The sequence below is a fragment of the Gopherus flavomarginatus genome, chromosome 1 (genome assembly GCF_025201925.1).
Source record: "Gopherus flavomarginatus isolate rGopFla2 chromosome 1, rGopFla2.mat.asm, whole genome shotgun sequence".
NCBI classification, from domain to species: Eukaryota; Metazoa; Chordata; order Testudines; family Testudinidae; genus Gopherus; species Gopherus flavomarginatus.
Genome location: NC_066617.1, coordinates 156,824,627 through 156,848,328, shown reverse-complemented (window position 1 = coordinate 156,848,328; position 23,702 = coordinate 156,824,627). Strand labels below are relative to the sequence as shown.

At 44.0% G+C, this 23,702-nt stretch overlaps 1 protein-coding gene across 1 annotated transcript; it reads left to right on the top strand.

Moving 5' to 3' along the window:
• The first annotated feature begins 3,349 nt into the window (after positions 1–3,349).
• TENT5C (terminal nucleotidyltransferase 5C) lies at positions 3,350–15,114 on the top strand. Its single transcript, XM_050942915.1, has 2 exons — positions 3,350–3,411; positions 7,680–15,114. Exon 2 carries the CDS (start codon positions 7,707–7,709, stop codon positions 8,877–8,879), a length of 1,173 nt encoding a protein of 390 aa, XP_050798872.1. The 5' UTR covers positions 3,350–3,411; positions 7,680–7,706; the 3' UTR covers positions 8,880–15,114.
• Positions 15,115–23,702: the final 8,588 nt, after the last annotated feature.

Sequence of the window (23,702 nt, the reverse complement as noted above, 5' to 3'; positions counted from 1 at the left end):
ATTATTATAATTAATTTTTACATATGAATGGTCATACTGGGTCAGACCAATGGTCCATATAGCCCAGTACCCTGTCTTACAACAGTGGTCAAGGCCAGGTGCTTCAGAGGGAATGAACAGAACAGGTAATCATCAAGTGACCATCCCCTATTGCCTATTCCCAGCTTCTGGCAAACAGGCTAGGGACACTCAGAGTACGGTGTTGCATCCCTCCCCATCCTGGCTAATAGCCACAGGTGGACCTATTCTCCGGGAATTTATCTAGCTCTTTTTATAATCCTGTTATAGTTTTGGTCTTCACAGCATCCCCTGGCAAAGAGTTCCCTGGGTTGACTTCATATTGTGGGCTTGGCTACACTCGAAACTCCAAAGCGCTGCTGCGGCAGCGCTTTGAAGTGCGAGTGTGGTCGCGGCGCCAGCGCTGGGAGAGAGCTCTCCCAGCGCTGCACGTACTCCACCTCCCTGTGGGGATTAGTTTGCAGCGCTGGGAGCAGCGTTCCCAGTGCTGGGGCACTGTTTACACTGGAGCTTTGCAGTGCTGTAACTTGCTGCGCTCAGGGGTGTGTTTTTTCACACCCCTGAGCAAGAAAGTTGCAGCGCTGTAAAGCGCCAGTGCAGTCAAGGCCTGTGTGAAGAAGCACTTCCTTTTGTTTTTTTAAAACCTGCTGCCTATTAATTTCATTGGGTGACTGCTAGTTCTTGTGTTATGTGAAGGATTAAATAAAATTTCCTTATTCACTTTCTTTGCACTAGTCAAGATTTTATAGACCTCTATCATATCCCCATTCGTCATCTCTTTTCTAAGCTGAAAATTCCCAGTCATTTTAATCTCTCCTCCTGTTTCATACTCCTGATCATTTTAGTTGCCCATCTCTGTACCTTTTCCAATTCCTATATATATATTTTTAGGATGGGTGACCAGATCTGCACACAGTATTCAAGGTGTGCACGTACTATGGATTTATATAGAGGCAATATGATATTTTCTGTCTTATTATCTATCCCTTTCTTAATGATTCCCAACGTTGTTTGCTTTTGTGACTGCTGCTGCACATTGAGTGGATGTTTCCAGAGGACTATCCACAATGACTCCAAGATCTCTTTCTTGAGTGTTAACAGCTAATTTAGATGCCATCATTTTGTATGTATAGTTGAGATTGCTTTCCAGTGTGCATTATTTTGCATTTATCAACATTGAATTTCATCTGCCATTTTGTTGCCCAGTCACCCAGTTTTGTGAGATCCCTTCGTAGCTCTTCGCAGCCTGCCTGGGACTTAACTATCTTGAATAGTTTTGTATCATCTGCAAATTTTGCCACCTCACTGTTTACAAATTTTTCCAGATGAATATGTTGAACAGTACTGGTCCTAGTACTGACTCCTCAAGGATACCACTATTTATTGCTCTCCATTCTGGAAACTGATAATTTATTCCTATCTTTTGTTTCCCATCTTTTAACCAGTTACTGATCCTTGAGAGGACTTTCCTCTTACCCCATGATGGCTTACTTTTCAAAAGTCAATGTAAATGAAATACATTTTTAAAATTTTTTTTTTTTTAGAAATCTAGATCTGTTATGTGTTTTGGTGTAACTTGCATTTTCCTTATGTTAAATTTGCATTATCCTAACAAAACATTTACTTTATTCACTTTCTTCATATCAGTCAAGATTTTATAGATCTCTAGCATATCCCCCTTAGTTGGCTCTTTTCTAAGCTGAAAATTCCCAGTCATTTTAATTTCTCCTCCTGTTTCATACTCCCAATAATTTTAGTTACCCATCTCTGTACCTTTTGCATTTCCAGCATGTCTTTTTCGGGATGGGGTAACCAGATCTGCACATAGTATTCAAAGTGTACATGTACCATGAATTTATATAGAGGCAATATGATATTTTCTGTCTTATCTAGCCCTTTCTTAAAAAAGCAAATGTTTCAGAGTAGCAGCCGTGTTAGTCTGTATCTGCAAAAAAAACATAAGCTTTTGTGGGCTACATCCGATGAAGTGGACTGTAGCCCATGAAAGCTTATGCTCAAATAAATTTGTTAGTCTCTAAGGCGCCACAAGTACTCCTGTTCTTTTTTAAAAAGCAAACAGAATGTTGGGAAGCATTGGCTGCCGCTGCACATTGAGTGGATGTTTTCAGAGAATTATCCACTATGACTCCAAGATCTTTCTTGAGTGGTAACAGCTAATTCAGACTCCTTCACTTTGTATGTATAGTTGAGATTGTTTTCCAATGTGCATTTCTTTGCATTTATCAACATTGAATTTCATCTGCCATTTTTGTTGCCCAGTCACCCAGTTTTATGAGATCCCTTTGTAATTCTTCGCAGTCTGCCTAGGACTTAACTATCTTGAATAGTTTTGTATCATCAGCAAATTTTGCCACCTCACTGTTTACCCATTTTTCCAGATCATTTGAGTCTGTTGAACAGTAATAGTCCCAGGTACCCTCAGGGATACCACTATTTATCTCTCTCCATTCTGACAACTGATAATATATTCCTACCCTTTGTTTCCCATCTTTTAACCAGTTACTGATCCATGAGAGGACTTTCCTCTTACCCCATGACGGCTTACTTTTCAAAAGTCAATTTAAATTAAATACTTTTTAAAATGTATACATTTTTAAGAAATCTAGATCTGTTATGTGTTTTGGTGTAACTTGCATTATTCTTATGTTAAAGTTGCATTATCCTAACAAAACATTTACTTTATTCATATCGCTTTTCTATATCTCATTGGTCCTGACACCCCCCCGTGTAAATTCGAACCCCCTCCCCCATTTCAATTCCTGGGGAAACCACTGCCGTTTACATGCCCACATCCCCTCCTGCTCCAGCCCCTGGAGTACCCCAATACACCCCCGCCCCTCCCCCTTGCGTGCGCGCCGCACCTCCCTCCTGCCCCACCCCACACTCCCGGGCACGCGCCCCCTCCTGCTCCATCCCGCCCCCGCGCGCCTCTATCTCCCTACGGCGTCCCGATGCGCGGCGGGGGGCTACACGCGGGGGAGCGCCCCCGCCCCCGCACAACCCCCTCGTCCTCCGACAGCAGAGCGCCTGGCTCGGCCCGGGGCCGTTAGCCTGGCGGCGCGTTCCCGAAACGCGAACCCGGCCGCGCTCGCTGGGGCGCGCTCCCGTGACCCATCAGCTGCGGTTGCCAGGGCGCCGAGTCTCTCGCGCTAGCTTTGCGTCACTCACGATCCGTCGAGGCGGCGGCCAATTACAAAGCAGATGCTACCTATGGAGGCGGGGCTCGGGAGTCCGCGTGCGAAATGCAAATAAAGTGGGCGCGGACCGATGGGGCGTGACCGCAGTGGGTATAAATAGGACCGGTGGGGGGCAACCAGCCGGAGTGACAGGCTTGAGTGGCGGTTGTGGAGGCGCGTGTCGCCGAGTGAGCAGGTGAGTGACTGAAACTCCGCGCTCCTGCGCTTAATAAGCGGCGGGCAGCGCGCGAGCTAGTGAGGCCGGGCGCGAGACCCTGCTGCGCTCCTGTGCGCGAGCCTGGCCCGGCTGCCCCTGGCCGGCGTTGCCCGCCCTGTGGTGCCCTGGCTGCTAGCCAGGACGCGGGCTGTGCAGGGGGACGGGGCTGTCGGTCATGCCCGGGCCCCGGGGGAGCCTGCCGGGCCCCGTGCTTTCTGCGCCTGAGGGCAGAGCCTGGCGGTGCCCCGCACAACCCCTTCAGGTTACAGGTGCAGGCAACTCCATGAGCAAAATACACCCTGGGCTCAGCTGTTCTCCCTGGGCTCGGGGGCGCACTTACAGCATTGGCTGATTTATCCGAGACGCTATTAGCTGGTGAGCCAGTTGCAGCAGTTACCTTTGCTCGCTGATAACTCAATTGCTAATCTGAAAACCTCCTGCTTGCTAAGGAGCCGTTAAAGATCGCTGCATGGGGGACCAATGGGGACAGTAACTTACCAAAGGTAAAGGGGTGACTTAAAAGTACCTACATGGGGAACAAATATTGAGGGCTGGTGCACAGGAGGATTTTACATTGACAATGGTCACTTCTGGCTTTGACATCTATGAAACAGATACGCTGGGCATATTTGGTGTTACTTTGTGTGCCTCTATAATGAGGTCAAGTATCAGAGGGGTAGCCGTGTTAGTCTGGATCTGTAAAAGCAGCAAAGAATCCTGTGGCACCTTATAGACTAACAGATGTTTTGGAGCATGAGCTTTCATGGGTGAATACTCACTTCTTCAGATGCATGTGGTGGAAATTTCCAGGGGCAGTATATATATATATGCTAGCAAGCAAGCTAGAGATAACGAGGTCAGTTCAATCTGCAAATTTGACACCATCAGCTCAGGATTGAACAAAGACTGTGAATGGCTTGCCAACTACAGAACCAGTTTCTCCTCTCTTGGTTTTCACACCTCAACTGCTAGAACAGGGCCTCATCCTCCCTGATTGAACTGACCTCGTTATCTCTAGCTTGCTTGCTAGCATATATATACTGCCCCTGGAAATTTCCACCACATGCATCTGAAGAAGTGGGTATTCACCCACGAAAGCTCATGCTCCAAAATGTCTGTTAGTCTATAAGATGCCACAGGATTCTTTGCTGCTTCTATAATGAGGGAAACTCAGTACAGAAAAACAGATGTACAAATTTAGTTGCCTAACATGCTTGTAGTAATACAGTATAGAGTGCATCTCTAAAGTTTGTAACGGTAGCTGCACTATATAGTGCAAGTGACAATGTTGAACATAGTGTGTAGAAGTATATAACTTGTGCATTTAAAATCAAGTTTATAGCTGCAACTGTTATGAGTCAACACTTCTACCCTATGTCATTGTCTAGTCACTGAAACCAAGTGTAGATAACCAAATGTGCGTTCCTTGTATTTTTAAAGATCATATAAGATACAACAAGCTTGTTTCTGCACTTCTAATATATCAGGGGTTCTCAAACTGGGGGTTGGGACCCCTCAGGGGTTGAGCTATCAACCTCCACTCCAAACCCTGCTTTGCCTCCAGCATTTATAATGGGGTTAAATATATTTTAAAATGTTTTTAATTTATAAGGGGGGGTTGCACTCAGAGGTTTGCTATGTGAAAAAAAGTTTGAGTCACTGTAATACATATTGCTATTCACCACACTTATGCAATGCCACAGTATAGCAAATCCATTCTGAGTATACCTGCAGTTAACATCTAAAATGTTTGTTATATCAAATAACACTTATTGATGTCTAAGAAATACTCTTTGCTGTAACACTAAGTGCTCATAATGTTTTATGAGTGACTATTACAAGGTAATTCAAATGGTTCATTGAGCAAATTAAAAATCTCAGCCTGTTATAAAACTCCAGGGAGTCTAGAAAACTAGACTTATCTTAAACTAGTTTCTCTTGTATTAGGCCTAGAACCACAATAGGGCATAGGCTACTTCTAATATCACATTGCTTTATATAAAGAATTTTAGGATGGAAGTTACTGAAATGTAAACTATAATTTAATCATCTCTGATGTCCCAAATCTATTGGAAACTAGTTTGAAAGAGTTGGGTCAGTTGTCACTAAACCACTACCTGTTAACATCTCATCTAATCTGTACGTGATTAGAACCAGTGACCTAGATGTGAGAGGCTTCTGTGTGAAATTTTAACCCTAGGATTGTTAAAATCAGAACTGTAGAAATCCCTCTGAGGAAACGGACAGTAGTAGCAGCGCTGAACTAACTTTCCAGTTAGAAGTGTCCTGAAAGCAGGAATAGCAGTACCAAAGAGTTCTCAAAGTTTATTTTGCTAGAATTCTACATACTATTTTCTCTTCAGTTAGGTCCAAAAGTGACATTACTTAATGTTACTAATGTTGACATGGGAGGAGGAAATCTGTCCCAGATAGAGCATCTAAATACTCGTGGCATAAATATATATTTAAAAAAGCATAAAATATTAGTGACCCATTTAGACAGTGGTCTTAATGTTTTTGGGGACCCATCATACCCACTGAACTAAATGAGTTCTATGCATACATGGGAGGATATAATCAGGTCATTGTAGTGAGTTCCTCCCAAAGACCTCAGAGCGCTTCACAAATGCACTTAGCCTCACAGTGTCCCATGTGTGTTAGGGGGGTTATTACCATTCTGCAGGTGGAAAGCTGGGACATAGGTGAAATGAGTTGGCCAAGGTCCTACTGAGGCTGTAGGACAGTGGGTATAGAACCCTGCAGTTCTGATAGCCACATCTTTTGCCTAAAAAAACAGTCTCCTCCTTGCAGTGTGATTGCAATGGTTATTTGACAGGAAGGTACAAGATTAGTAATGCATTTAAACACCTTTTAAAAGCAAGAGAGCTTACTATTGAATGAATACCCTTGCTGCACCACCTCTTGCAGCTGCATGTGCAGCCTGCTTGAGCATTCCAAGATGGAGCAACAAACCAGACCTTGATTAGTCTTAAATGACAAAAGCATCTGGCCACAATGGAAACCTAAGGTGTGCCTTTCCCCTGTGCCTTTATATGTAACTTAATATCAGTTGGAGTTGAATACCCCTAGAAAAGATCTGTAAGGGTCTGATTACATTTTCAAATAAAGCTATTTAGGCAAGTAAGATGTAAGAATCTGTTCAACATAACACAGACTTCAAAAGTCTGGACTAAGACTAGGCATTATCAGACTTGCTGCCTGACATCAAGCTGCTGAGTTTAGGAAACCCCTTTGCATAAAACTAGGTGAGATACTGCCATTATATGACCCTTAATATGGTTTAACTGAATTCATGCTAGCTCCTTCACATGTGAGGCAAAATGTCTGTGCAAGCATATTAGTATTTTCAAAAATCTGGCTTTAGGTTATGCATTGTAACTAATGACTTCTCTCTTGAGGACCATGGTGAGAATAGAATAAGGTTGGGGCTTTAGCTTTTATGACTGAAGTGTAGTTTCAGCTTGCATTCAGGATCTTGAAATGTCTTAACTTTTTAGAGTGGTAAGAATTTGAGTTTGAGCTCAGTAGGGTTAGATTTCTTTAACTGGGGTGTGATAAGGTGCAGACTATGAGTTTGCCTTCTGGCATCATGGCAATTGGAAGTGTAAATAGAAGTATATCTTGGATCTGATTTTCAGAAGTGCTGAATTGAGTTGTCATTGTGGATTTACAGTACCTATGAAATTCAGGCCCTTAATCTAATTCTAAACCCAAGTTCTTGCCATGTGACACAGCAGCATGTAGGACTGTACTGTAGGTCAGCTGCAGCGGTGGCCCCAGGCACTGGTGCAACAAGTGCGTGTCTGGGGCAGCCTGCCGGTTGCTGTGAGGGCAGCAGTCAGGAAGCCTTTGGTGGCATTTCTGCGGGAGGTCTGCTGGTCCTGTGGCTTCGGCGGCGGGTACGCCGAAGGTGCGAGACCAGAAGATCACCAGCAGACCTCCTGCAGAAACACTGACTGCCGTGCTTGGGGTGGCAACAAACATAGAGCTGCCCCTGGTCAGCTGCTAACTAGGAATGTCTTTCACAGCGAAACTGAGCATGAAACTACTTTTGTCCACCATAAGACAGACTAAATATCTGTTCAGAAAGAGATCACTTGGGGTGTAGGTGAATGGCTTTTCAAGCACTGTGTATAATGAAGATATGACTAGACTAACTTCCTGGATGTATAGCCTGTGCCCTTTTGTAACAGTGAAATTTGACTTTGTTTTTATTTCCCCTCCAGTTTCTTTGGAGAAGATCAAACTCTAAAATGGCAGGCAAAGGAAATAATACTGATTGCATGTCATGCAGTGTACTGAGCTGGGAGCAAGTCAGCCGTCTGCATGAGGTTCTGACAGAGGTGGTTCCAATCCATGGACGGGGCAACTTTCCAACACTGAAAATAACCCTGAAGGACATTGTTCAGACCGTTCGCAATAGACTGGATGAGGCAGGCATCCAAGTACATGATGTCCGGCTGAATGGCTCTGCAGCTGGTCATGTCTTGGTCAAGGACAATGGACTGGGTTGCAAAGATCTGGACCTAATTTTTCAAGTGTCCCTGCCAACTGAGGCCGAGTTTCAGCTCGTCCGAGATGTGGTGTTGCGGTCCCTCTTAAACTTCTTGCCAGAGGGGGTGAACAAACTAAAAATCAGTGCAATGACTTTGAAGGAAGCCTACATCCAGAAGCTAGTGAAAGTGTGCACAGAGACGGACCGATGGAGCTTAATATCCCTCTCCAACAAACATGGCAGGAATGTAGAGCTGAAGTTTGTAGATCGCATACGACGACAGTTTGAGTTCAGTGTGGACTCTTTCCAAATCATACTAGATGCCTTGCTTTTTTACTATGACTGCTCAGAAAATCCCATGTCAGAGCACTTCCATCCAACTGTAATTGGAGAGAGCATGTATGGAGACTTTGAGGCAGCCTTCGATCACCTCCGAAACAGACTGATAGCTACCAAGAATCCTGAGGAGATCCGAGGTGGTGGGCTCCTGAAGTACAGCAACCTCCTAGTGCGGGATTTCCGGCCCATGGACAAGGAGGAGATTAAAACTCTAGAGCGCTACATGTGCTCCCGGTTCTTCATAGACTTCCCTGACATCCTGGATCAGCAGCGCAAACTAGAGACTTATCTCCAGAACCACTTCTCCAAAGAGGAGAGAAGCAAATATGACTATCTCATGATCCTGCGCAGGGTGGTAAATGAGAGCACAGTGTGCCTCATGGGACATGAGCGGAGACAGACTCTCAACCTGATCTCACTGCTAGCACTTAGAGTGTTGGCAGAACAAAACATCATACCTAATGCCACTAATGTTACCTGTTACTATCAGCCAGCACCCTATGTCAGTGATGGGAACTTCAGCAACTACTATATTGCAAACTCTCCCATCCCCTATAGCCAGTCTTATCCCACTTGGCTGCCTTGTAACTAATCTCTAACTTGAGTATTTCTTAAATGGGATCTTGTGTGTGGTGGGAACCATTAATCAGCCAGAGGTTTTCTAAAGGGAATCTGTGGCTTACCTCTGGCTCTGCTGTTTTCCTGGTGTGCAGTGTGATCACATCACTAGGCACCTGGTATTTATTAAAAAAAAAAAAAAAGCCTTTTGGGACCCTCTGTAGAAAGCCACAAGAAGCCTTATTGCCATTATTTTGTTAGGGGAAGGGATCCTATGGCCTCATGTTTGTAATTACCATAGTTGTACATTTCTGAAGACATGGCTGTTACAGTACCTAAATCAAATGTGCAGTACAGCTGCTTATTAACTGAGAGGAAACTGTGCAAGAATTACTTGTTCAGAACCAAAGACGTTCTGTCCTAGAGCAGCAACAAGATCATTCTGTGTGTTCCTTATTGCCTCCCCTGCTCACTTTACACTCCCTCAATCTCAAGTCCTGGTCAGTTTTTCCATTGGACTGCTAAGCTGTTCCCCCTAACAGCTCATGCTGTGCATGAGCATCTTGTACTTTCTGGCTTTACAGAATGGGTCACTGTAGGGACACTACCCTCTTTCATGGAGGGGCTCCAGAATTTATTGGTTCCTGCAGTAGCTGTGTATTGCTTTTCTAGAAGAGTTGAAAATTGATTTATTGAAGTTTGACAGTGGGGCTGGTTGAAATCCTCTTTTGGGTGCCAAGTTTCAGAAGAGACTTTCTCAGTCGGATGACAAATCCCCCAGAATGTGAACTCGTATGTACTAAAGACTGAAGTCCTTCACACAATTAAAGCTTAAAAAACAATTACAAGTATTGAAACAATGTTTGGGTTAAAAAAAAGTCTGAAGCTTGCCCGTCTAAAGGAACTAGAAGCCGTTTTTTGACTGGGCAACCCTTCCCAAGATTCTTTCACAGTGTTACAATAGGAATAGTACATCTCCTGTATTAAAGTTCAGCTTAACATCCCCTTTCTCTACCTCTTCTCCATCACGTACAGTACTAAGAAGGCATGCTTGTTTCTCATAAATTTGTAGGATGAGATGTGCCCATCTGGCACACTCCAAACACCCAGTCTTTTCTCAGATATATTACCATATTTACCAAGTGCCTCCTATAAATGCATATATTCCTGTACACCTTTGGACAGGACCTCACCCTTCCCCTTACAGAAAGTAATCTAATAACTTCCTGTCTCAAACTGAAGGTGCTCCTTTCAGAGTTCAACAATAGTCCTTTCACAGGTTCATAGCATCAGATAAGGTGTTTGGAGACCTATTGAAATTCTCCTCAAAAGTGTCTTCACTACCACTTGAGAAGAGATGTTAATGTCATATGATTGCTAAATGGTGTAGCACAAACACCACTCCCCACAAGGACTGAATAAGGCAGAAATTAGGCCATGCTGTGTTATGAGTAATCTCTGAAGTGGAGACCCCTTTTCTATGAAGGGGATGATTGCTCTTCAAAGGACTATGTGTCTTGAATCTAGTTAAATGGTGGATGCTTAGCTTGCTTGTCTTGAACCTTCTGTGTCGGTTAGGATGATTAGAAAGGGTATGTCTACACTGCAGTTAAACACCCATTGGGGGGCTGAAGCTGTGGGGCTGTAAAATTGCAGTATAGATGTTTGGGCTCAGGCTGGAGCCTGAGCTCCAGGGCCGTTCTCCCACCTCACAGGGTCCCAGAGCTCAGACTCCAGCCTGAGCCCAAACATCTATACTGCAATTTTACAGCCCTGCAGCCTGAGCCAGCTGACACAGTGGGTGTCTAATTGTAGTGTAGACCTAACCAAAGGCTAAAAATCCTAAATCTTCCAGAGTTGTCCATAGCAGGGTTGGGAAGCTTATTGGCACATTAACCCATAAGATTAGATTTCCAGTAGAGAAACATGGATTAAGTACAGTCCAGCCGAGGACCTGGAGGTTTTAGGTTTTCTTTCCCAGAAGTGGAAAGAGGGTAAAATAACATACACGTGGTAACCTTCAAATAGACTTTGCCATTACTTAACCATGGCTTTGCATAACTTTTCTTACTATCTTTGGTAAATTGAAGTTACATCTGTCTTCTCCTGCTTGAGCCTGTGGTGGTATTGCAATTCCAGATATTGAAGTAACTTAACTGTCAAGTATTAAGCATAAGATTCAGACTTCTACAGAATAAAATAGAAAGCAAGATGAGGACCCAAATCTTCAGTACCAAAGGTGAAGGGCAAAAGCAGTGGTTGGGCAACACTCCTCTGTCACAACCAGAGAAGGCTGTTTCTTGCTAGAATAAAATTCTTCTAATGCCCCTTTCTTAAAAGGATGAAATTCCCTCCTCCAATAAAAAGCTGTCAGTATGTCTGACCCTTGGATGGCAGACTCATAATGACCATTTCAGCAGGACATATATTGAAAATGAGACTTAGTTTTAGTTATTAAGTTAACATAAGGAGACCTTGGCTACATAGGAGTCTAAAGTAGACAAGAATAAACTTGAGACTAACCTGAAACATTATTTTAAAAATATCAAACAGCCTTATAAGCAGCTGACTTTCAAAGATGACGAGCATCTAGCAACTTCATTGACTGAACTGGGGAGCTTCTAGGTGCTCAGCACTACTTATGCTGCCAAGTATAAATCAAGACACCTACTTCTAAAAAATCTTGACTTGTGCTTCTATGTGTGGGTTTCCTTGCCGTGTTCAGGAAGAAAGATTGAACCAGTTTGAAAACTGACAACTCCTTTTTCTAAAGTTCATGTGGTTACCAAATCTGACTGACTACCTTACTGTGTGAAGCCAAATACTTCATACCCAGGCAAGTAAGCTTACCAAAATTGGTGCACAGGAGCAAGTCAAACACAGGTAGTATTGGGTTCTCCAATGCCACTAACGAGGACCACTAGTAAGGGAGGAGGAGAACTCTCTTAAGAGGATCACAAGAGTAACACTATACCTCAAATATTGTCCTTTTTTAATGGATTTTTAGTCTGTTATCAGTACCTGAACTTATCCTTTATATTAACTTTAGTACCAGCCTTTTGCCTGAAAGGGGCATGTTTCTTTCCTTCTCGAATAGATGTGTATGAGTCACAACTGTTTTGTCTTGTAGGATCTAATGGATAGATCTTTAACAAAACAAAATAAAAAACCCACACACCTTTGCTCCTATTTTGGTGCCTGAAGGCTGTAGCCAGATTCTTGTGTACAACTCCCTGCTTCTTCTGTGACCTGCTGATTGCTGAGATCTCTCAAAAAATCTAGCCCTAAAGTCTTACTAACTGTAATAAATCCAACTACTGCAGATCTGCCTTGGTAGTATTGCTGCATCTACCCTAAAGCAGAAAGGGGAGGGGAGGGTGGGAATCAAGGCCAGGAAGTTACCCACCAAGGGTAACCATCTTTCTACCAGAGGAAAAATGCCAGAAGAAAAGGCTGCTATGGATTCCTGTTGAGCCAGGGGTAGCTAAGCTCTGGTTTCATAAAACATTTTTTTTTCTTGTTCAAAGTGCTGGTGTAGTAACCAGATTCCTGAGTTGCAGAGAAGCTATGTGCTAGATGGCTACCCTGGCTCAATATCTTCCTAATGGCCAGTTTCCTGGCTTGAATTTTTTGTATGTTTGAAATACTTTTTTTTTTTTTTTTCCCCTCCCAGTCTGCTTTCCTAAAGTTAAGGTCTAAAAGCCATATCTAGCTCTGTACCAGACTGACAACTGGCACTGGCAAAAGTGTTGCTAGAATGTACCTTATTTCCTCTGTGTGCTGCCTCCACAGCAATCCTGGCCTAATGATGTGATAAGCAAGCCTGCTTATTACTCCAGCTCTAAGGTGCTACCACTAGTCTAGCTTTTCTTTTTCAAAGTATTCTTGGCAACCTATTCACTGGCTTATTTAATGTTGTAAATCCTTCTTTTTTAGCACTGGGTAACATGAGACAGAACTGGGAAGAGTTTAAGTAGCAGCCCTAACCTAAATTTAGGCTGCTCACTTAATTCAGTCTCCCTTAGTGGTATTAATGATGCCTTTGCAGCTAGGCTTTGTGCTTCCATTGCATGCTTCTGGCTCAAGTAGAGGTTGAATATGGGGTAAGAGGCTGAACTACAATAGTTAATACCTCCTGAGTGCATACTGGAAGCAAAACATCATTTGAATAAACTCAAATATTATTAGCACTATCTCACCCTTGCAGGAGTAGCTTCACAGAAGACTTCAAAAACACCAGCAATGTAATAGATTCTCCTGTGGCTCAAGGGTTTAGACTGTTTACCAGTTTTGTTGGGCTAGCCTGATTTGAGACTGAGGGTGTGTCTACACAGCAGTCAGAGGTGTGACTGCAACATGTGTGGACATACACTTGCTGCAGTCACCCTGATTTGCAGTGTAGCCATAACTATAGGCAGCAGTATGTGCCCTCTTGAAATCTAATCGCTACTAAGGCTTGGTCTGTACTGCCAACTAATGTCTGTGTTGCTACGTTGCTCAGGGGTGTGGAAAATCCACACCCCTGAGCAACATAGTTATACTGACCTAACACCTGGTGTTGACAGTGCTGTAGCGATGGGAGGGCTTCTCCTGTCAGCATTACTACTCCACCTCGGTAGCTATGCTAATGGGTTAAGCTCAGTGAAGTGTAGATAAGTCCTAAGACTTCCTGTTGTATCTCTTCTCTCTCCTCCCCTAAAATTTTTTTAGAGACAGCTGAGCTAGTATTCTAATCAACGGTTAATGCACATTAGGCAAATAAACCAAACATTTAGACCACAGCAGGTTTCTTCAGGGTAAATTAACACTCCAGCTTTCTGTGAACCAACCCTGTGTAGACAAGTATTGGTGAAATTGCAAGTTGGTACCAAAGTGAAGGCCAGTTTCTACTGGGAATAAATCTGGTTCCTTTGCTTTAAAAACTGATACTCTGAATGACCACCTCTGTGTGATTCATAGCTACTCTGAACAGGTGTGAAGACAGTAGCATTTTACCTTTATTGCAAATTAAGGGAAGAGTAAATATTACCATTTTGTCCTCTGCTTATCCAGTTATCAGTTAGACTGGTGTCTAAAGAATACTTTTTAAGGAAGCAGGTGGTGACCCTACCTCTAAATGCCCTATTCACATCTGATTTGTTTTATATACTTATGTTCAAATACCAGCTGCTTTAATGTTGGCCTAAATTTTTACCCCGTAGAACAGAAACTTTATAATGGAAATAACTCCAATTTTCATACCAGAGCGACCTGCTGTTGGAGACAAGCACTTGGATTTACATACTGCCTATATTTCAGGGGTTTCTACTGCTGACTAATAATGTGGTAACTCTTGACTTCCTGTTCATTGAGAGGTTTGAAAAGGGACTTAAAAGAGAAACAGTCTTGTCTTTTGAGTTTCCTTTTAATTTAAGCCTTCAGCCCATCCACCAACTTGAGGGAATATTCCCTCTTTTACTGAGGGACATGCCACACTGCACTGGATCAGGGTGTAGTATTTTTGTGTGGCAGGAAACGAGAGTAACAGGAAACCAGTTCCTGTCACAGCTGGCTCAGAGTCCAGGCCAAGTTTGGGCATTCTGAGGAACGTTCTCAGCCGTGGTAATATCTGATGGGAAGACTGTTTCCAAGTGCTGAAGTCTTGCTTACCTATTGCTCTTCACAGTAGTTAAAATGTATTCGTCCGTAGCTGGTTTTGATTGGATTAAAGGGCTTTTGAAAAGAAAACTGGGCTGTATTCATGGACACTGGAAAAATTAAAGGTCAGAACTTCATTCTTTTTTTCTTCCATTGTAAATGGAAGATGAAACAGCCACTCACTTAAGGCATTTAGAGTAGTTCAGTTATCACTTTAGTCAGTTAAGGGGAAAAGAAGTGATTTTCTTGCTTTAGGTTTGGGAGGAACTTGATCTGTACTTGTCCTTAACAAGTGGCTTTTTTGTTTTAATAGCAAACTGTTTAAAAGCCAGTTCCAGAAACCTGCCCAGGGTACTTGGGAGAAACTGATTTTATTTTTATTTTTTTAATTTGAGATGGGGTGGGGGAGTTGGCACAGTTTGGCATAGCCTCTGGATGATTTTCAAACTTATGAGCCCCCAGTGCTTAGGTAGGGCCTTTCTCAGAATGGTTGGTCACTCTTAACTTGCTCACTCCTATGCACTGTGATCTCAAATAGATTTCTTTTTGTCATGTTTAAAATAAAAAAGTTGGATGTTGGACTTTAACTATGCCTTTGAGTTTCTTGGACAAATAAAAACTTACATTAAGGACTCAGCTGTCATTTAATCCTGCTGCTTGTGTGCTAAGGTCTACTTATTGGAGTCTGTCCAGTAACAACAAATGGGTATAAAACAGGCAGATATTCCAAATATTATGTTGTGTGGAGCGCTGTTAAGTTTAGTTTGACTATATAGCAAAAAGCACTTCCTGTCACTGGTCTGCTCTTGGGTGTAGCAGGTAACGAGTATAAACATCTCATATCCCTAGGGTGAAGAGGCTATATGTCACCTGGAAGAGAACCATAATTTAGGAGTGGTAAGATCTTGACAAATCTCTTACATTACAATAGAGGAGAAATGGATCTGAGCATAGCTGAGAAGAACCACCAGCACTGGAACAAGAGTCAGATTATGTTGCTTTCTAATCAGTATATAGCGCGTGGAGGACACTCGCTTATCCTACTGGCCTCAACAGGGTTTATTTACTTAACAGTTGAGGTAGGCACCTGCCTGGGCCCACTATGGCAGAACTCCTATAGCTGACCTCATTTATGACTCATCTCCCTCAACTAGTTGGCTTCTTGTAAGCTTACTCATTCTACCCAGAGGTAGTAATACTGGTCTGTCTCCAGTCCCTATGCAATGGCCTCAGTGGGCAGGAGGGGAAGGTTAAATGGGATTGGGGGAAGAAGACAAATGGCTTATGCTTCCCTCTCAGGATAGGTGGTGCATACTAAACAATTTCCTGTGCTTCAGCTCTCCTGGTGGCCTCAAGAATGGCAAAGAGGAAGCTAAACAAGGCTTATGTAGCCTGATGGTAAGAGGCATCTTCCTGAGTAGCAGCGAACTGTTGATGGCATTTTACTGGACCTACTCACTACAGTGAGAGAAGCTAAGTTTATGAAGGAAACAAGAGGCTACCCTTCCATGCCAGTCTATTGTTTGTTCATCCCTTCTCTCTCATTATGGGGGGGAGGGGAGGAAAGGAATCTAAACCAAAAGCCTCAAGTTTCTTCCATCCTCTGAGTGTGGGGAAAATGTCACTTTTTGTAAAGTAATGCTCCACCAGGCACTTCAGTACTGATGAAGCTTGATCAAGAGGTCTAGTTCAAAGGCCCTAGATCACTTGGTGATGGTGTCTAAAACTCCTGTAGAGGTTCAAGAGGAACAGGACTTCAGCAGGTGTTCATCACCACCTTATACAAGCTGATTCTTCCCCTAAGAATCTACCCAAGAGACCTGGAAAGATGTGTAGCTATGAGAGCCCATATAGCCTCTATTAACAAGCAGCTACTCTTTTCCTGGCAGTGAGCCAGCAGATACTAGCTCAATGACTCCTCCCCATGTTCATTGTTGCAGTCAAAGGGGCCGGGCTGTAGACTCTACCTTATGGAAACAATCTGAACTGGCACTGGAGAACCTCCGCATAGCTCTTAACTTATTGCATGCTTCTACAGTGTCACCTTTAGATGCAAGATTGCAAATTATGTAGGCTTTTATTGTCCCTGACCCAGCAGATAGCATGCTAGATCTTTGACAGATGAATGAGGAAGACTATCAGAAATGCTAGCACATCAAATCGTGGGTTGAGTCTAAAAATAGCACCATGCTACGCTTCCTATATGGGTTCAGTTATAGCTGCTGACTATTGACTGAACAATTTAACTTTTCTACAAAAGAACTGAAACCTATTACTGTGTGAGTGCTCCAGGATGAATATAGCTGCAGGAGCTAGGTTCTCCTCTGACTCGCGCAAAAATAAGACTTGTCTTAATTTGTGTGAGCAGAATCTTTATTGTGGATGTGTGAGCTAAAAAGAACCCAGCTTCACTTTCAGATTCCAGGTTGGTTTTAGTGCTGCCAGTTGATGCGACAAGGGAGAAAACCATGTGCATGTTAAGGTTATGGCTTTTCTCTTGTCTCCACTTCCTCCTCCTTACCCTATCACAACTCTTCTTTTTGTTCCTCTAGTCAAGTTCATCTAGGGTGACCAGGTGTCCTGATTTGATAGGGATGGTCCTGATATTTGGGTCTTTTTCTTATAGGCTCCTATTATACCCTCACTCTTTCTTGATTTTTCACACTTGCTATTTGGTCATCTTCAGATCATCAGATGCAGTATTGCTAAAGTGCAAGGGCATTCTTTGCAGTTCTAGCCTGAATAGTCTCCTCTTATTCCTGCCTCACTTTGCCATCCCACATTTCATCTTGTGCGAAACCTCCCTCTGTCCTCACCTGTATTTCTTGTTATGTATCTGACTCCCTATAACATAGTATGGTGTACCAGCTGCTCTATTCTTGTTATCTGTTAAACCTTGCAACCACATTGAACTTAATCTATAAGGATCAACATGATTCTGTAAAGGGAAAAACTGCTTGTATGATGAAAAAACCCTAAAGATTTTATTCTACACTATACAGATGTGAAGGGTTGCTATATAAGATAAAGTAAAATGACTGGGAGTGCTATAGATACCATTCTACAGTGAGACATAGCTTCTGTGTTATTCCTGTGGAATAGCAGGAGTAAGGCCAAACAGCCACTCAGCTGATGGTTTTCTGTGTTGATTCATCTATAATGTGCAGGTGGCCCCCAGGGTCAGGTCAAGATATAGTACATGGAAATAATCCATCTTCAATGTAACAAAGGTATATTTCACTCTGGTTAGGTATCTAAATGAGAAAAAGGACTGGTATAGCTTGCTTCATGGGGTGCATCAACTAAACCATATAACATTCCTGTCCAGTTATAGTGTGTGTATGCGGGGGGCAGAACACGCCCTCTGTGGGATGGACTATTTGTATGTGCAGGGTGGCTGAAGGAGCAATGACAAATTTAAAATACATCTCTTCTTCCTGAAAGCTGCCTTTTCAACAGAAAAAATATTCAAGCTTTACTGGATTGCTTCCATAAAATAGCATAAGTCTTTACAGTAGATAATTTTCAAAAACAGATTGCTCACTTTCCAACTACGTCAGCTGGCTAGCACTTGGAGACTACGGAAAAGGAGGATTTCTTAGCCTCCTCTCTGGACTGCCATGAATCCCTTATGCTTCAATTGAGGGGATTTAGAAAGCTGTTTGCAAAGAACCACATCTGATTACCTTTAATCTGCCACACTTGTAATCGTAGGAACCTGGGGTGATTGGTGAGGATAAAGCGACAGATACTAACGTATTTACAGCAAACGTGTGATCCTGCCAGATCATTGTTACTCTGCTCTTAAAGATGAGGAGCATTCGCAGGTGGGCATTTTGGAGACTTATAGAACTTCATGGTTTCTAAGAGTACTGGCATAGTTTGTTTGCCTTTGTGATGAAAGGATGAAACAATCCTGCTCTCTGCTAGCAGGAGATGGGCAGTTGAAAGTATGTTTAAACACCTAATGGCAACTCCAACTACTGATCATAGTGTGTTAGACACCACCCATGCAGAAGCTAAAGTCCCTGAAACTGAGTCTATGTAACCCAGCCCTTGGCACCAGCATGGCTCTATTTAATTCTTTGAGGGTTAGTATTATGAGTAGGCTTCTGTCCTACTAGGATATATTGACCTTGGAACTTGTATGCAGTTTGTGTACTTGAGATTTTATCTGCATCTGAAGTCAGATATGAAAAGTGTGCTTACTTCTTTCTTCTCGAGGTTTGTGTTGTACTGAGAGAGGGCCAGGCACAGACTGCTAATCTAGTACTAGTTCTGCCATCCAGCCAGGTTCTGGATAGAAAAGCTCCATCCAGTGTTTGATCCAAGAACAGGCTATGGTGTAAATACAAGCAGATTCAGTGCTATATTGAACGCAGAACTCATTTCCTACTCATCCTCTTACTACCAGCTCTGCTATTTACATTACACAAGCCAGGAAATGGCTCTACAAAGTGAAGTGCTCCAAGCAGGGATGGAGCCAGACAGTTCTGTGTTCTAATCCTACCTATGTTGCTGACTTGCCTGGTGATCTTGCATAAGGTTCATAAGTATTCTGGGCCTCAATTTCCATGCCTATAAAATGGTGTAATACTCTTCTCCTGGGAAATATGTCCTTATAGTGCCATAAGTAACAAATCTGTATGACAAAGTGGGTATTCACCCATGAAAGCTTGTGCTCCAATACTTCTGTTAGTGTAAGCAAAGTCAGGATGAGCTCTACCCTGATATCTGGTGGTGAATTTCAGGGAATGTGGAAAGGGAATTTCAGGTATTTGCATTGGCACACCCACCTCACCTAGCATAGCCATCGGCAGCCTGGGATGGTTATTTTGACAGCTCTGGGATCCCCAATTTCTTTGTTATTGAGGCAGGAAGAATAAAGTGTTGTCACCTGATTATGTGAATGAGGAACTGAGACTGCTTTATGACAGAAATGACTCAACCTCAATTAAGTAGTACTTGCTAGACAAGGGACATGGGTTCCAAAACCCAGTGAATTGAGAGAGGTTGGGGACTGGTGTATGTACCTGATGGTATGGGCCCCTTTTGAGGGCCTGGAACACCAATTGCACATTCTCCTCTCTCCACTGTTAAAGAGTAGAGCTAATTTTGATTCCATTAGGAGTCCATCTAAAGGCTGCTGAGCTGAATTCATGTTGGGCCAATGGTGCACCAGCACCAGGGCTCCCCTACTACAAGCTGAAATCGCTAAGAGCTGAGATCACTGAGAGTGGTGTTAACTAGTGGGGGAGCCTGAAGACCTATCGCTAAGCAGCTGCAGAGCGGAGCAGTTTGCAGCATGTTGAAGCAGCCAATGGAACAGTGAGTGGAGTGGAGCGGTTTGCGGGGACAGCTGGAGTGGCACATGGATTGGCTGGAGGAGCGGCACAGCTGGTTTAGTGGAGCTGGTCATGGTGAAGGCTGCAGCAGAACTCCATGGAGAGGCGGAGCAGCTGCCTTGGCCCATGTAAGGTGCCCTTTACCACCCTGTGCGGGCCCCCCCCATTTCCACCCAGGCTGAGGGGGGTAAAACTCTGCAGATAAACTTTTGAACTCTGGGGTGGCACTGACCAGAGATTTTTGGGTTGTTGGACTTTGGGGTGATTGGACTTAAGACCCTAAGGGGGAAAGGACATTGCCAAATGTACTTGGAGGTGGGTTTTTTGCTTATGGTTTGTGTTTATAATCCTGTTTGTGGTGTTTCTCCAATGGGATGCCGCATTGTTTCCCTCCTTATTAAAAGGATTTTGCTACACTCAGACTCCGTGCTTGCGAGAGGGGAAGTAGTGCCTCCTAGAGGCACCCGGGGGGTGGTATGTAAGTGTCCCAGGTCACTGGGTGGGGGCTCGAGCCGGTTATGCATGGTGTTTTTGAAACGGAACCCCTGGATACTGAACCCGGCCCTTGTTGCTGCCAACTCAGAGGGGCAGAAGGGTTACATTAGTCTAGAAGGTACCACAGAACTCTTTGTCGATAAGTAACAAAAAGCTATTGCAGGTCTGAGCATTGTTCTTATTGTTACCATGCCGTGCAAGATTATTTTGGGCAATGCTGAAACCTGCAGGTGTCTTGAAATACGTTTTAGTAGATACAGGTTTAGTTGTTGCTGAGGCCCAGATGTGAGATTTTGGGAGCAGACATTTATTTTTACTGCAGCCATCTGGTGCAAATAGAAGAAATATTTAGTATTCTCACTCAATTTAATAGAAAAAGTCCCTAAATTTTAGAATTGCCAAGTACTCTGGGCCTTGAATTTTCTAGCTGGGTGGGTTGAGAACCTACCTATTCCTGCTCTTACCAGCACATTTGCTAGTCATAATAGTACTTGGCCTGCATAGTTACCATTCATCTAAGGATCTCAAAACACTTCACAGTAGTGAATCGCTCCCAGGACTGATGTTGTTTGCCCAGACCACATGAGTGCACACCCCTCTCATCTCCCCCCAGCCAGGTGATTTTTCATAAAGTCAAGTGCAGGTTTGTTTTCAGGCTTTTGGTGCTTGATCCTGCCACCCAGCTACATGCAAAACTCTCTAACTCCAGTAAAAGTTCTGCCAAGGGTAGCAAAAATCAACTTTTAACAGACTGGCAGACATTACTGCAACTTCTGGGTTATTGATTGTATTGCTCTAAATCTGACCTTGAATACATCCCTGTGACTCCTGTTTAACTGAGTGGTGGCTATGCGTGTGCATCCTTGAACAGGACTTAACCTCCTGGACCCAATTCATGGAATTAGTCAAGTGTGTATGGTATGTCTACTTCGGAGAGCAGGAGCAAAATTATGACGCTTGAAGCTGAACTCTGGCCAGTGGCGTAGATGTTTAAAACTGCTAGCTGCCCTCCTTCACAGTGGTGCTTTGATGGAAAGACCATTTCACAGCCACAGAAACTGAATCATAAAGAGGGGAAGCAACTTTGCCAAGTCCAGTACTGTAGAACAAGGAATTTAACCCAGGAGTCTTGACTCCCAGGGCCTGCTGCTCTAACCACTGTGCTAACCAGATCTGACAATGGGACATGGTGAACTGTGCAGTTTTAAGATGAAATATTCTGAAACTGGGAGTAAATAAAATAACCAGACAACTCCTTATCGGGTTATCATTTGTTTGGTATCCCAGCAGACTGAGATCCTTCTTCAGATGGAGTCTGATCTTTCATTTCTACTATCACCTCCATAGCAGAGTTGAGGCAAGTCTCTCTATGGATGTATGAGGTGGGGACAGGATGTTGCCCATTTAACAATTCGGATGGGAGCAGGCTATTTGAATTAATGTTGGCTCATATCCAAGCCCTCTGCAGGTTGAGCCTGTCTCTTTGGAAGTAATGTAAGGCTATTGAATGTTGCTCCTTTGAGGTCAACCAGATTCATAGGACCTGCCATAATGACATGCCAGGTAGCTCTACTCCGTGAGCAAAAACTCTCTTTGTGTTGGTGAATTTGCAACGTGGCAAGCCAATAGGGCTTCTCGTGTAGTTTTGTTGTGAGGTTAGTTGCATTCAGAGCTTGAGACTGTTCTAAGATGGTTAGAGCCATAAGCTCTTATGTGGACTGGCTCTGGCCTTATCTACTAAGCAACCAGTCCCGGAGTCACTGTACATACAGCCATGTCCTTGCAGTGAAGGGCTGAGTCCCAGGACAAGTGGCAGTACATCTCTGCCATCAAGCCTAGCTGATCCAGAGTGACTACCTTCATGCTAGCTGCTTTCTTTGTTGCTTGGTATGTAGTAGGCAGCCTGGGATTCATCCTGGAGGATGGATACCACTCTGAGGGGGACAGGTTGTTTTCCACCCCCAAACCCCTAAAACCCCTTTTTTCTAGTGATAAGGAAGATTTAATAACATACATCCAGCCCCCCACTTCCACTGGAAACATTCTGCAAAGCATTGTAGCTGGCCTCTTGCATCAGACTAGATGTTGTGTGTCGTGGAGTTCCTGGGCGATGCTTTGGAACTTCTCCCTGCAAAGCCAGTCAGGACTTTGGGGAGCCTCCTCTTCTCTCCCTTGGAGCAGACTGTCTTCAGGGCAAGAAGCTCACATGGCTTCACCTTCCTGGGTGTGACCTTGAAGAATTCAGCATATGCCCCTCCGTGTGCTTCCTACAGCGAGTCCACCCAGGCGGGGTACTGGGGAAGCCTGAGGGTCCTGTGTGCACCCCCACTTTGCATTCAAATGAGAATCTTAGCCAGCCAGTAAAAACGGAGGTTTATTAGATGACAGGAACATGGTTTAAAACAGAGCTTGTAGGTACAGAGAATGGGACCCCTCAGCCGGGTCCATCCTGGGGGGCAGCAAGCCAGACACCCATGTCTGTACTCACTCCATGTTCCCAGCCAGCTCCAAACTGAAAAGCCCGTCTAGCCCCTCCTTTCTGGCCTTTGTCTCTTTCCAGGAGGAGGTCACCTGATCTTTGTTCACCTTTAGCCATCCCCTTGCAGGGGGGAAGGGCCCCAGCCATTTGTTGCCAGGAGACAGAGTGTCAGACATTTGTGCACATTGGAGACTTAAGAAATGCATAGGGGAAACTGAGGCACCCACACAGTATTCAGAGGAAACATTAAGAACAGTCCCACGTCATCACACGCTGAGGCGGTGACCACATTCAGCCCAGTTCCTTGTCACCATCTCAACAGGCATGGTGGTGCTGAGGTGATATCTAACAGAGGCCACTGCCTTGAGATCAGTTAGCACGATGAAAATACTGAGCCAGTAGCCTCAGAGGTGCCTGGGTTTTTTCTGCCCAGCACCCTAAATGCATTGGAACAGTGAGCTCACAGACTTGTAACTTGTCATCACCCTTGCAAGCTACAAATGCTATGCAACGGTAAGGGTATGAAAGCACCAAGCAAGAGGAAGGACTCCCCCTTTTTTCTTCTTGGGCTTGTGGACCTCCACTCTTCTTCACCAAACAATGAAGAGGCAAGAGGAAACCAGGAATGATCAGATAGCACAAGCAGAATCTGAAGTGGGAACAGCTAGTGCTGGGGTCTACGGGTTTTCTAAGGGTGGTGCAGCATCAAGGCCAGCACCTTGTGGGGGAAGAATTGTCCAGCCCTCATTTGCCTCCTTTCTTTACAAGATGATTCCCTTGCAGGTTCTCCTCCCTTCCTTGGAAGAGAGGTGGCACTTAACATTTCCAACTCTCCCACCACTCCAGGGGAAAAGAGACCCAGTCACTGCCTTCCTTCTCCACAGCCAGAAACCAGGGTAAA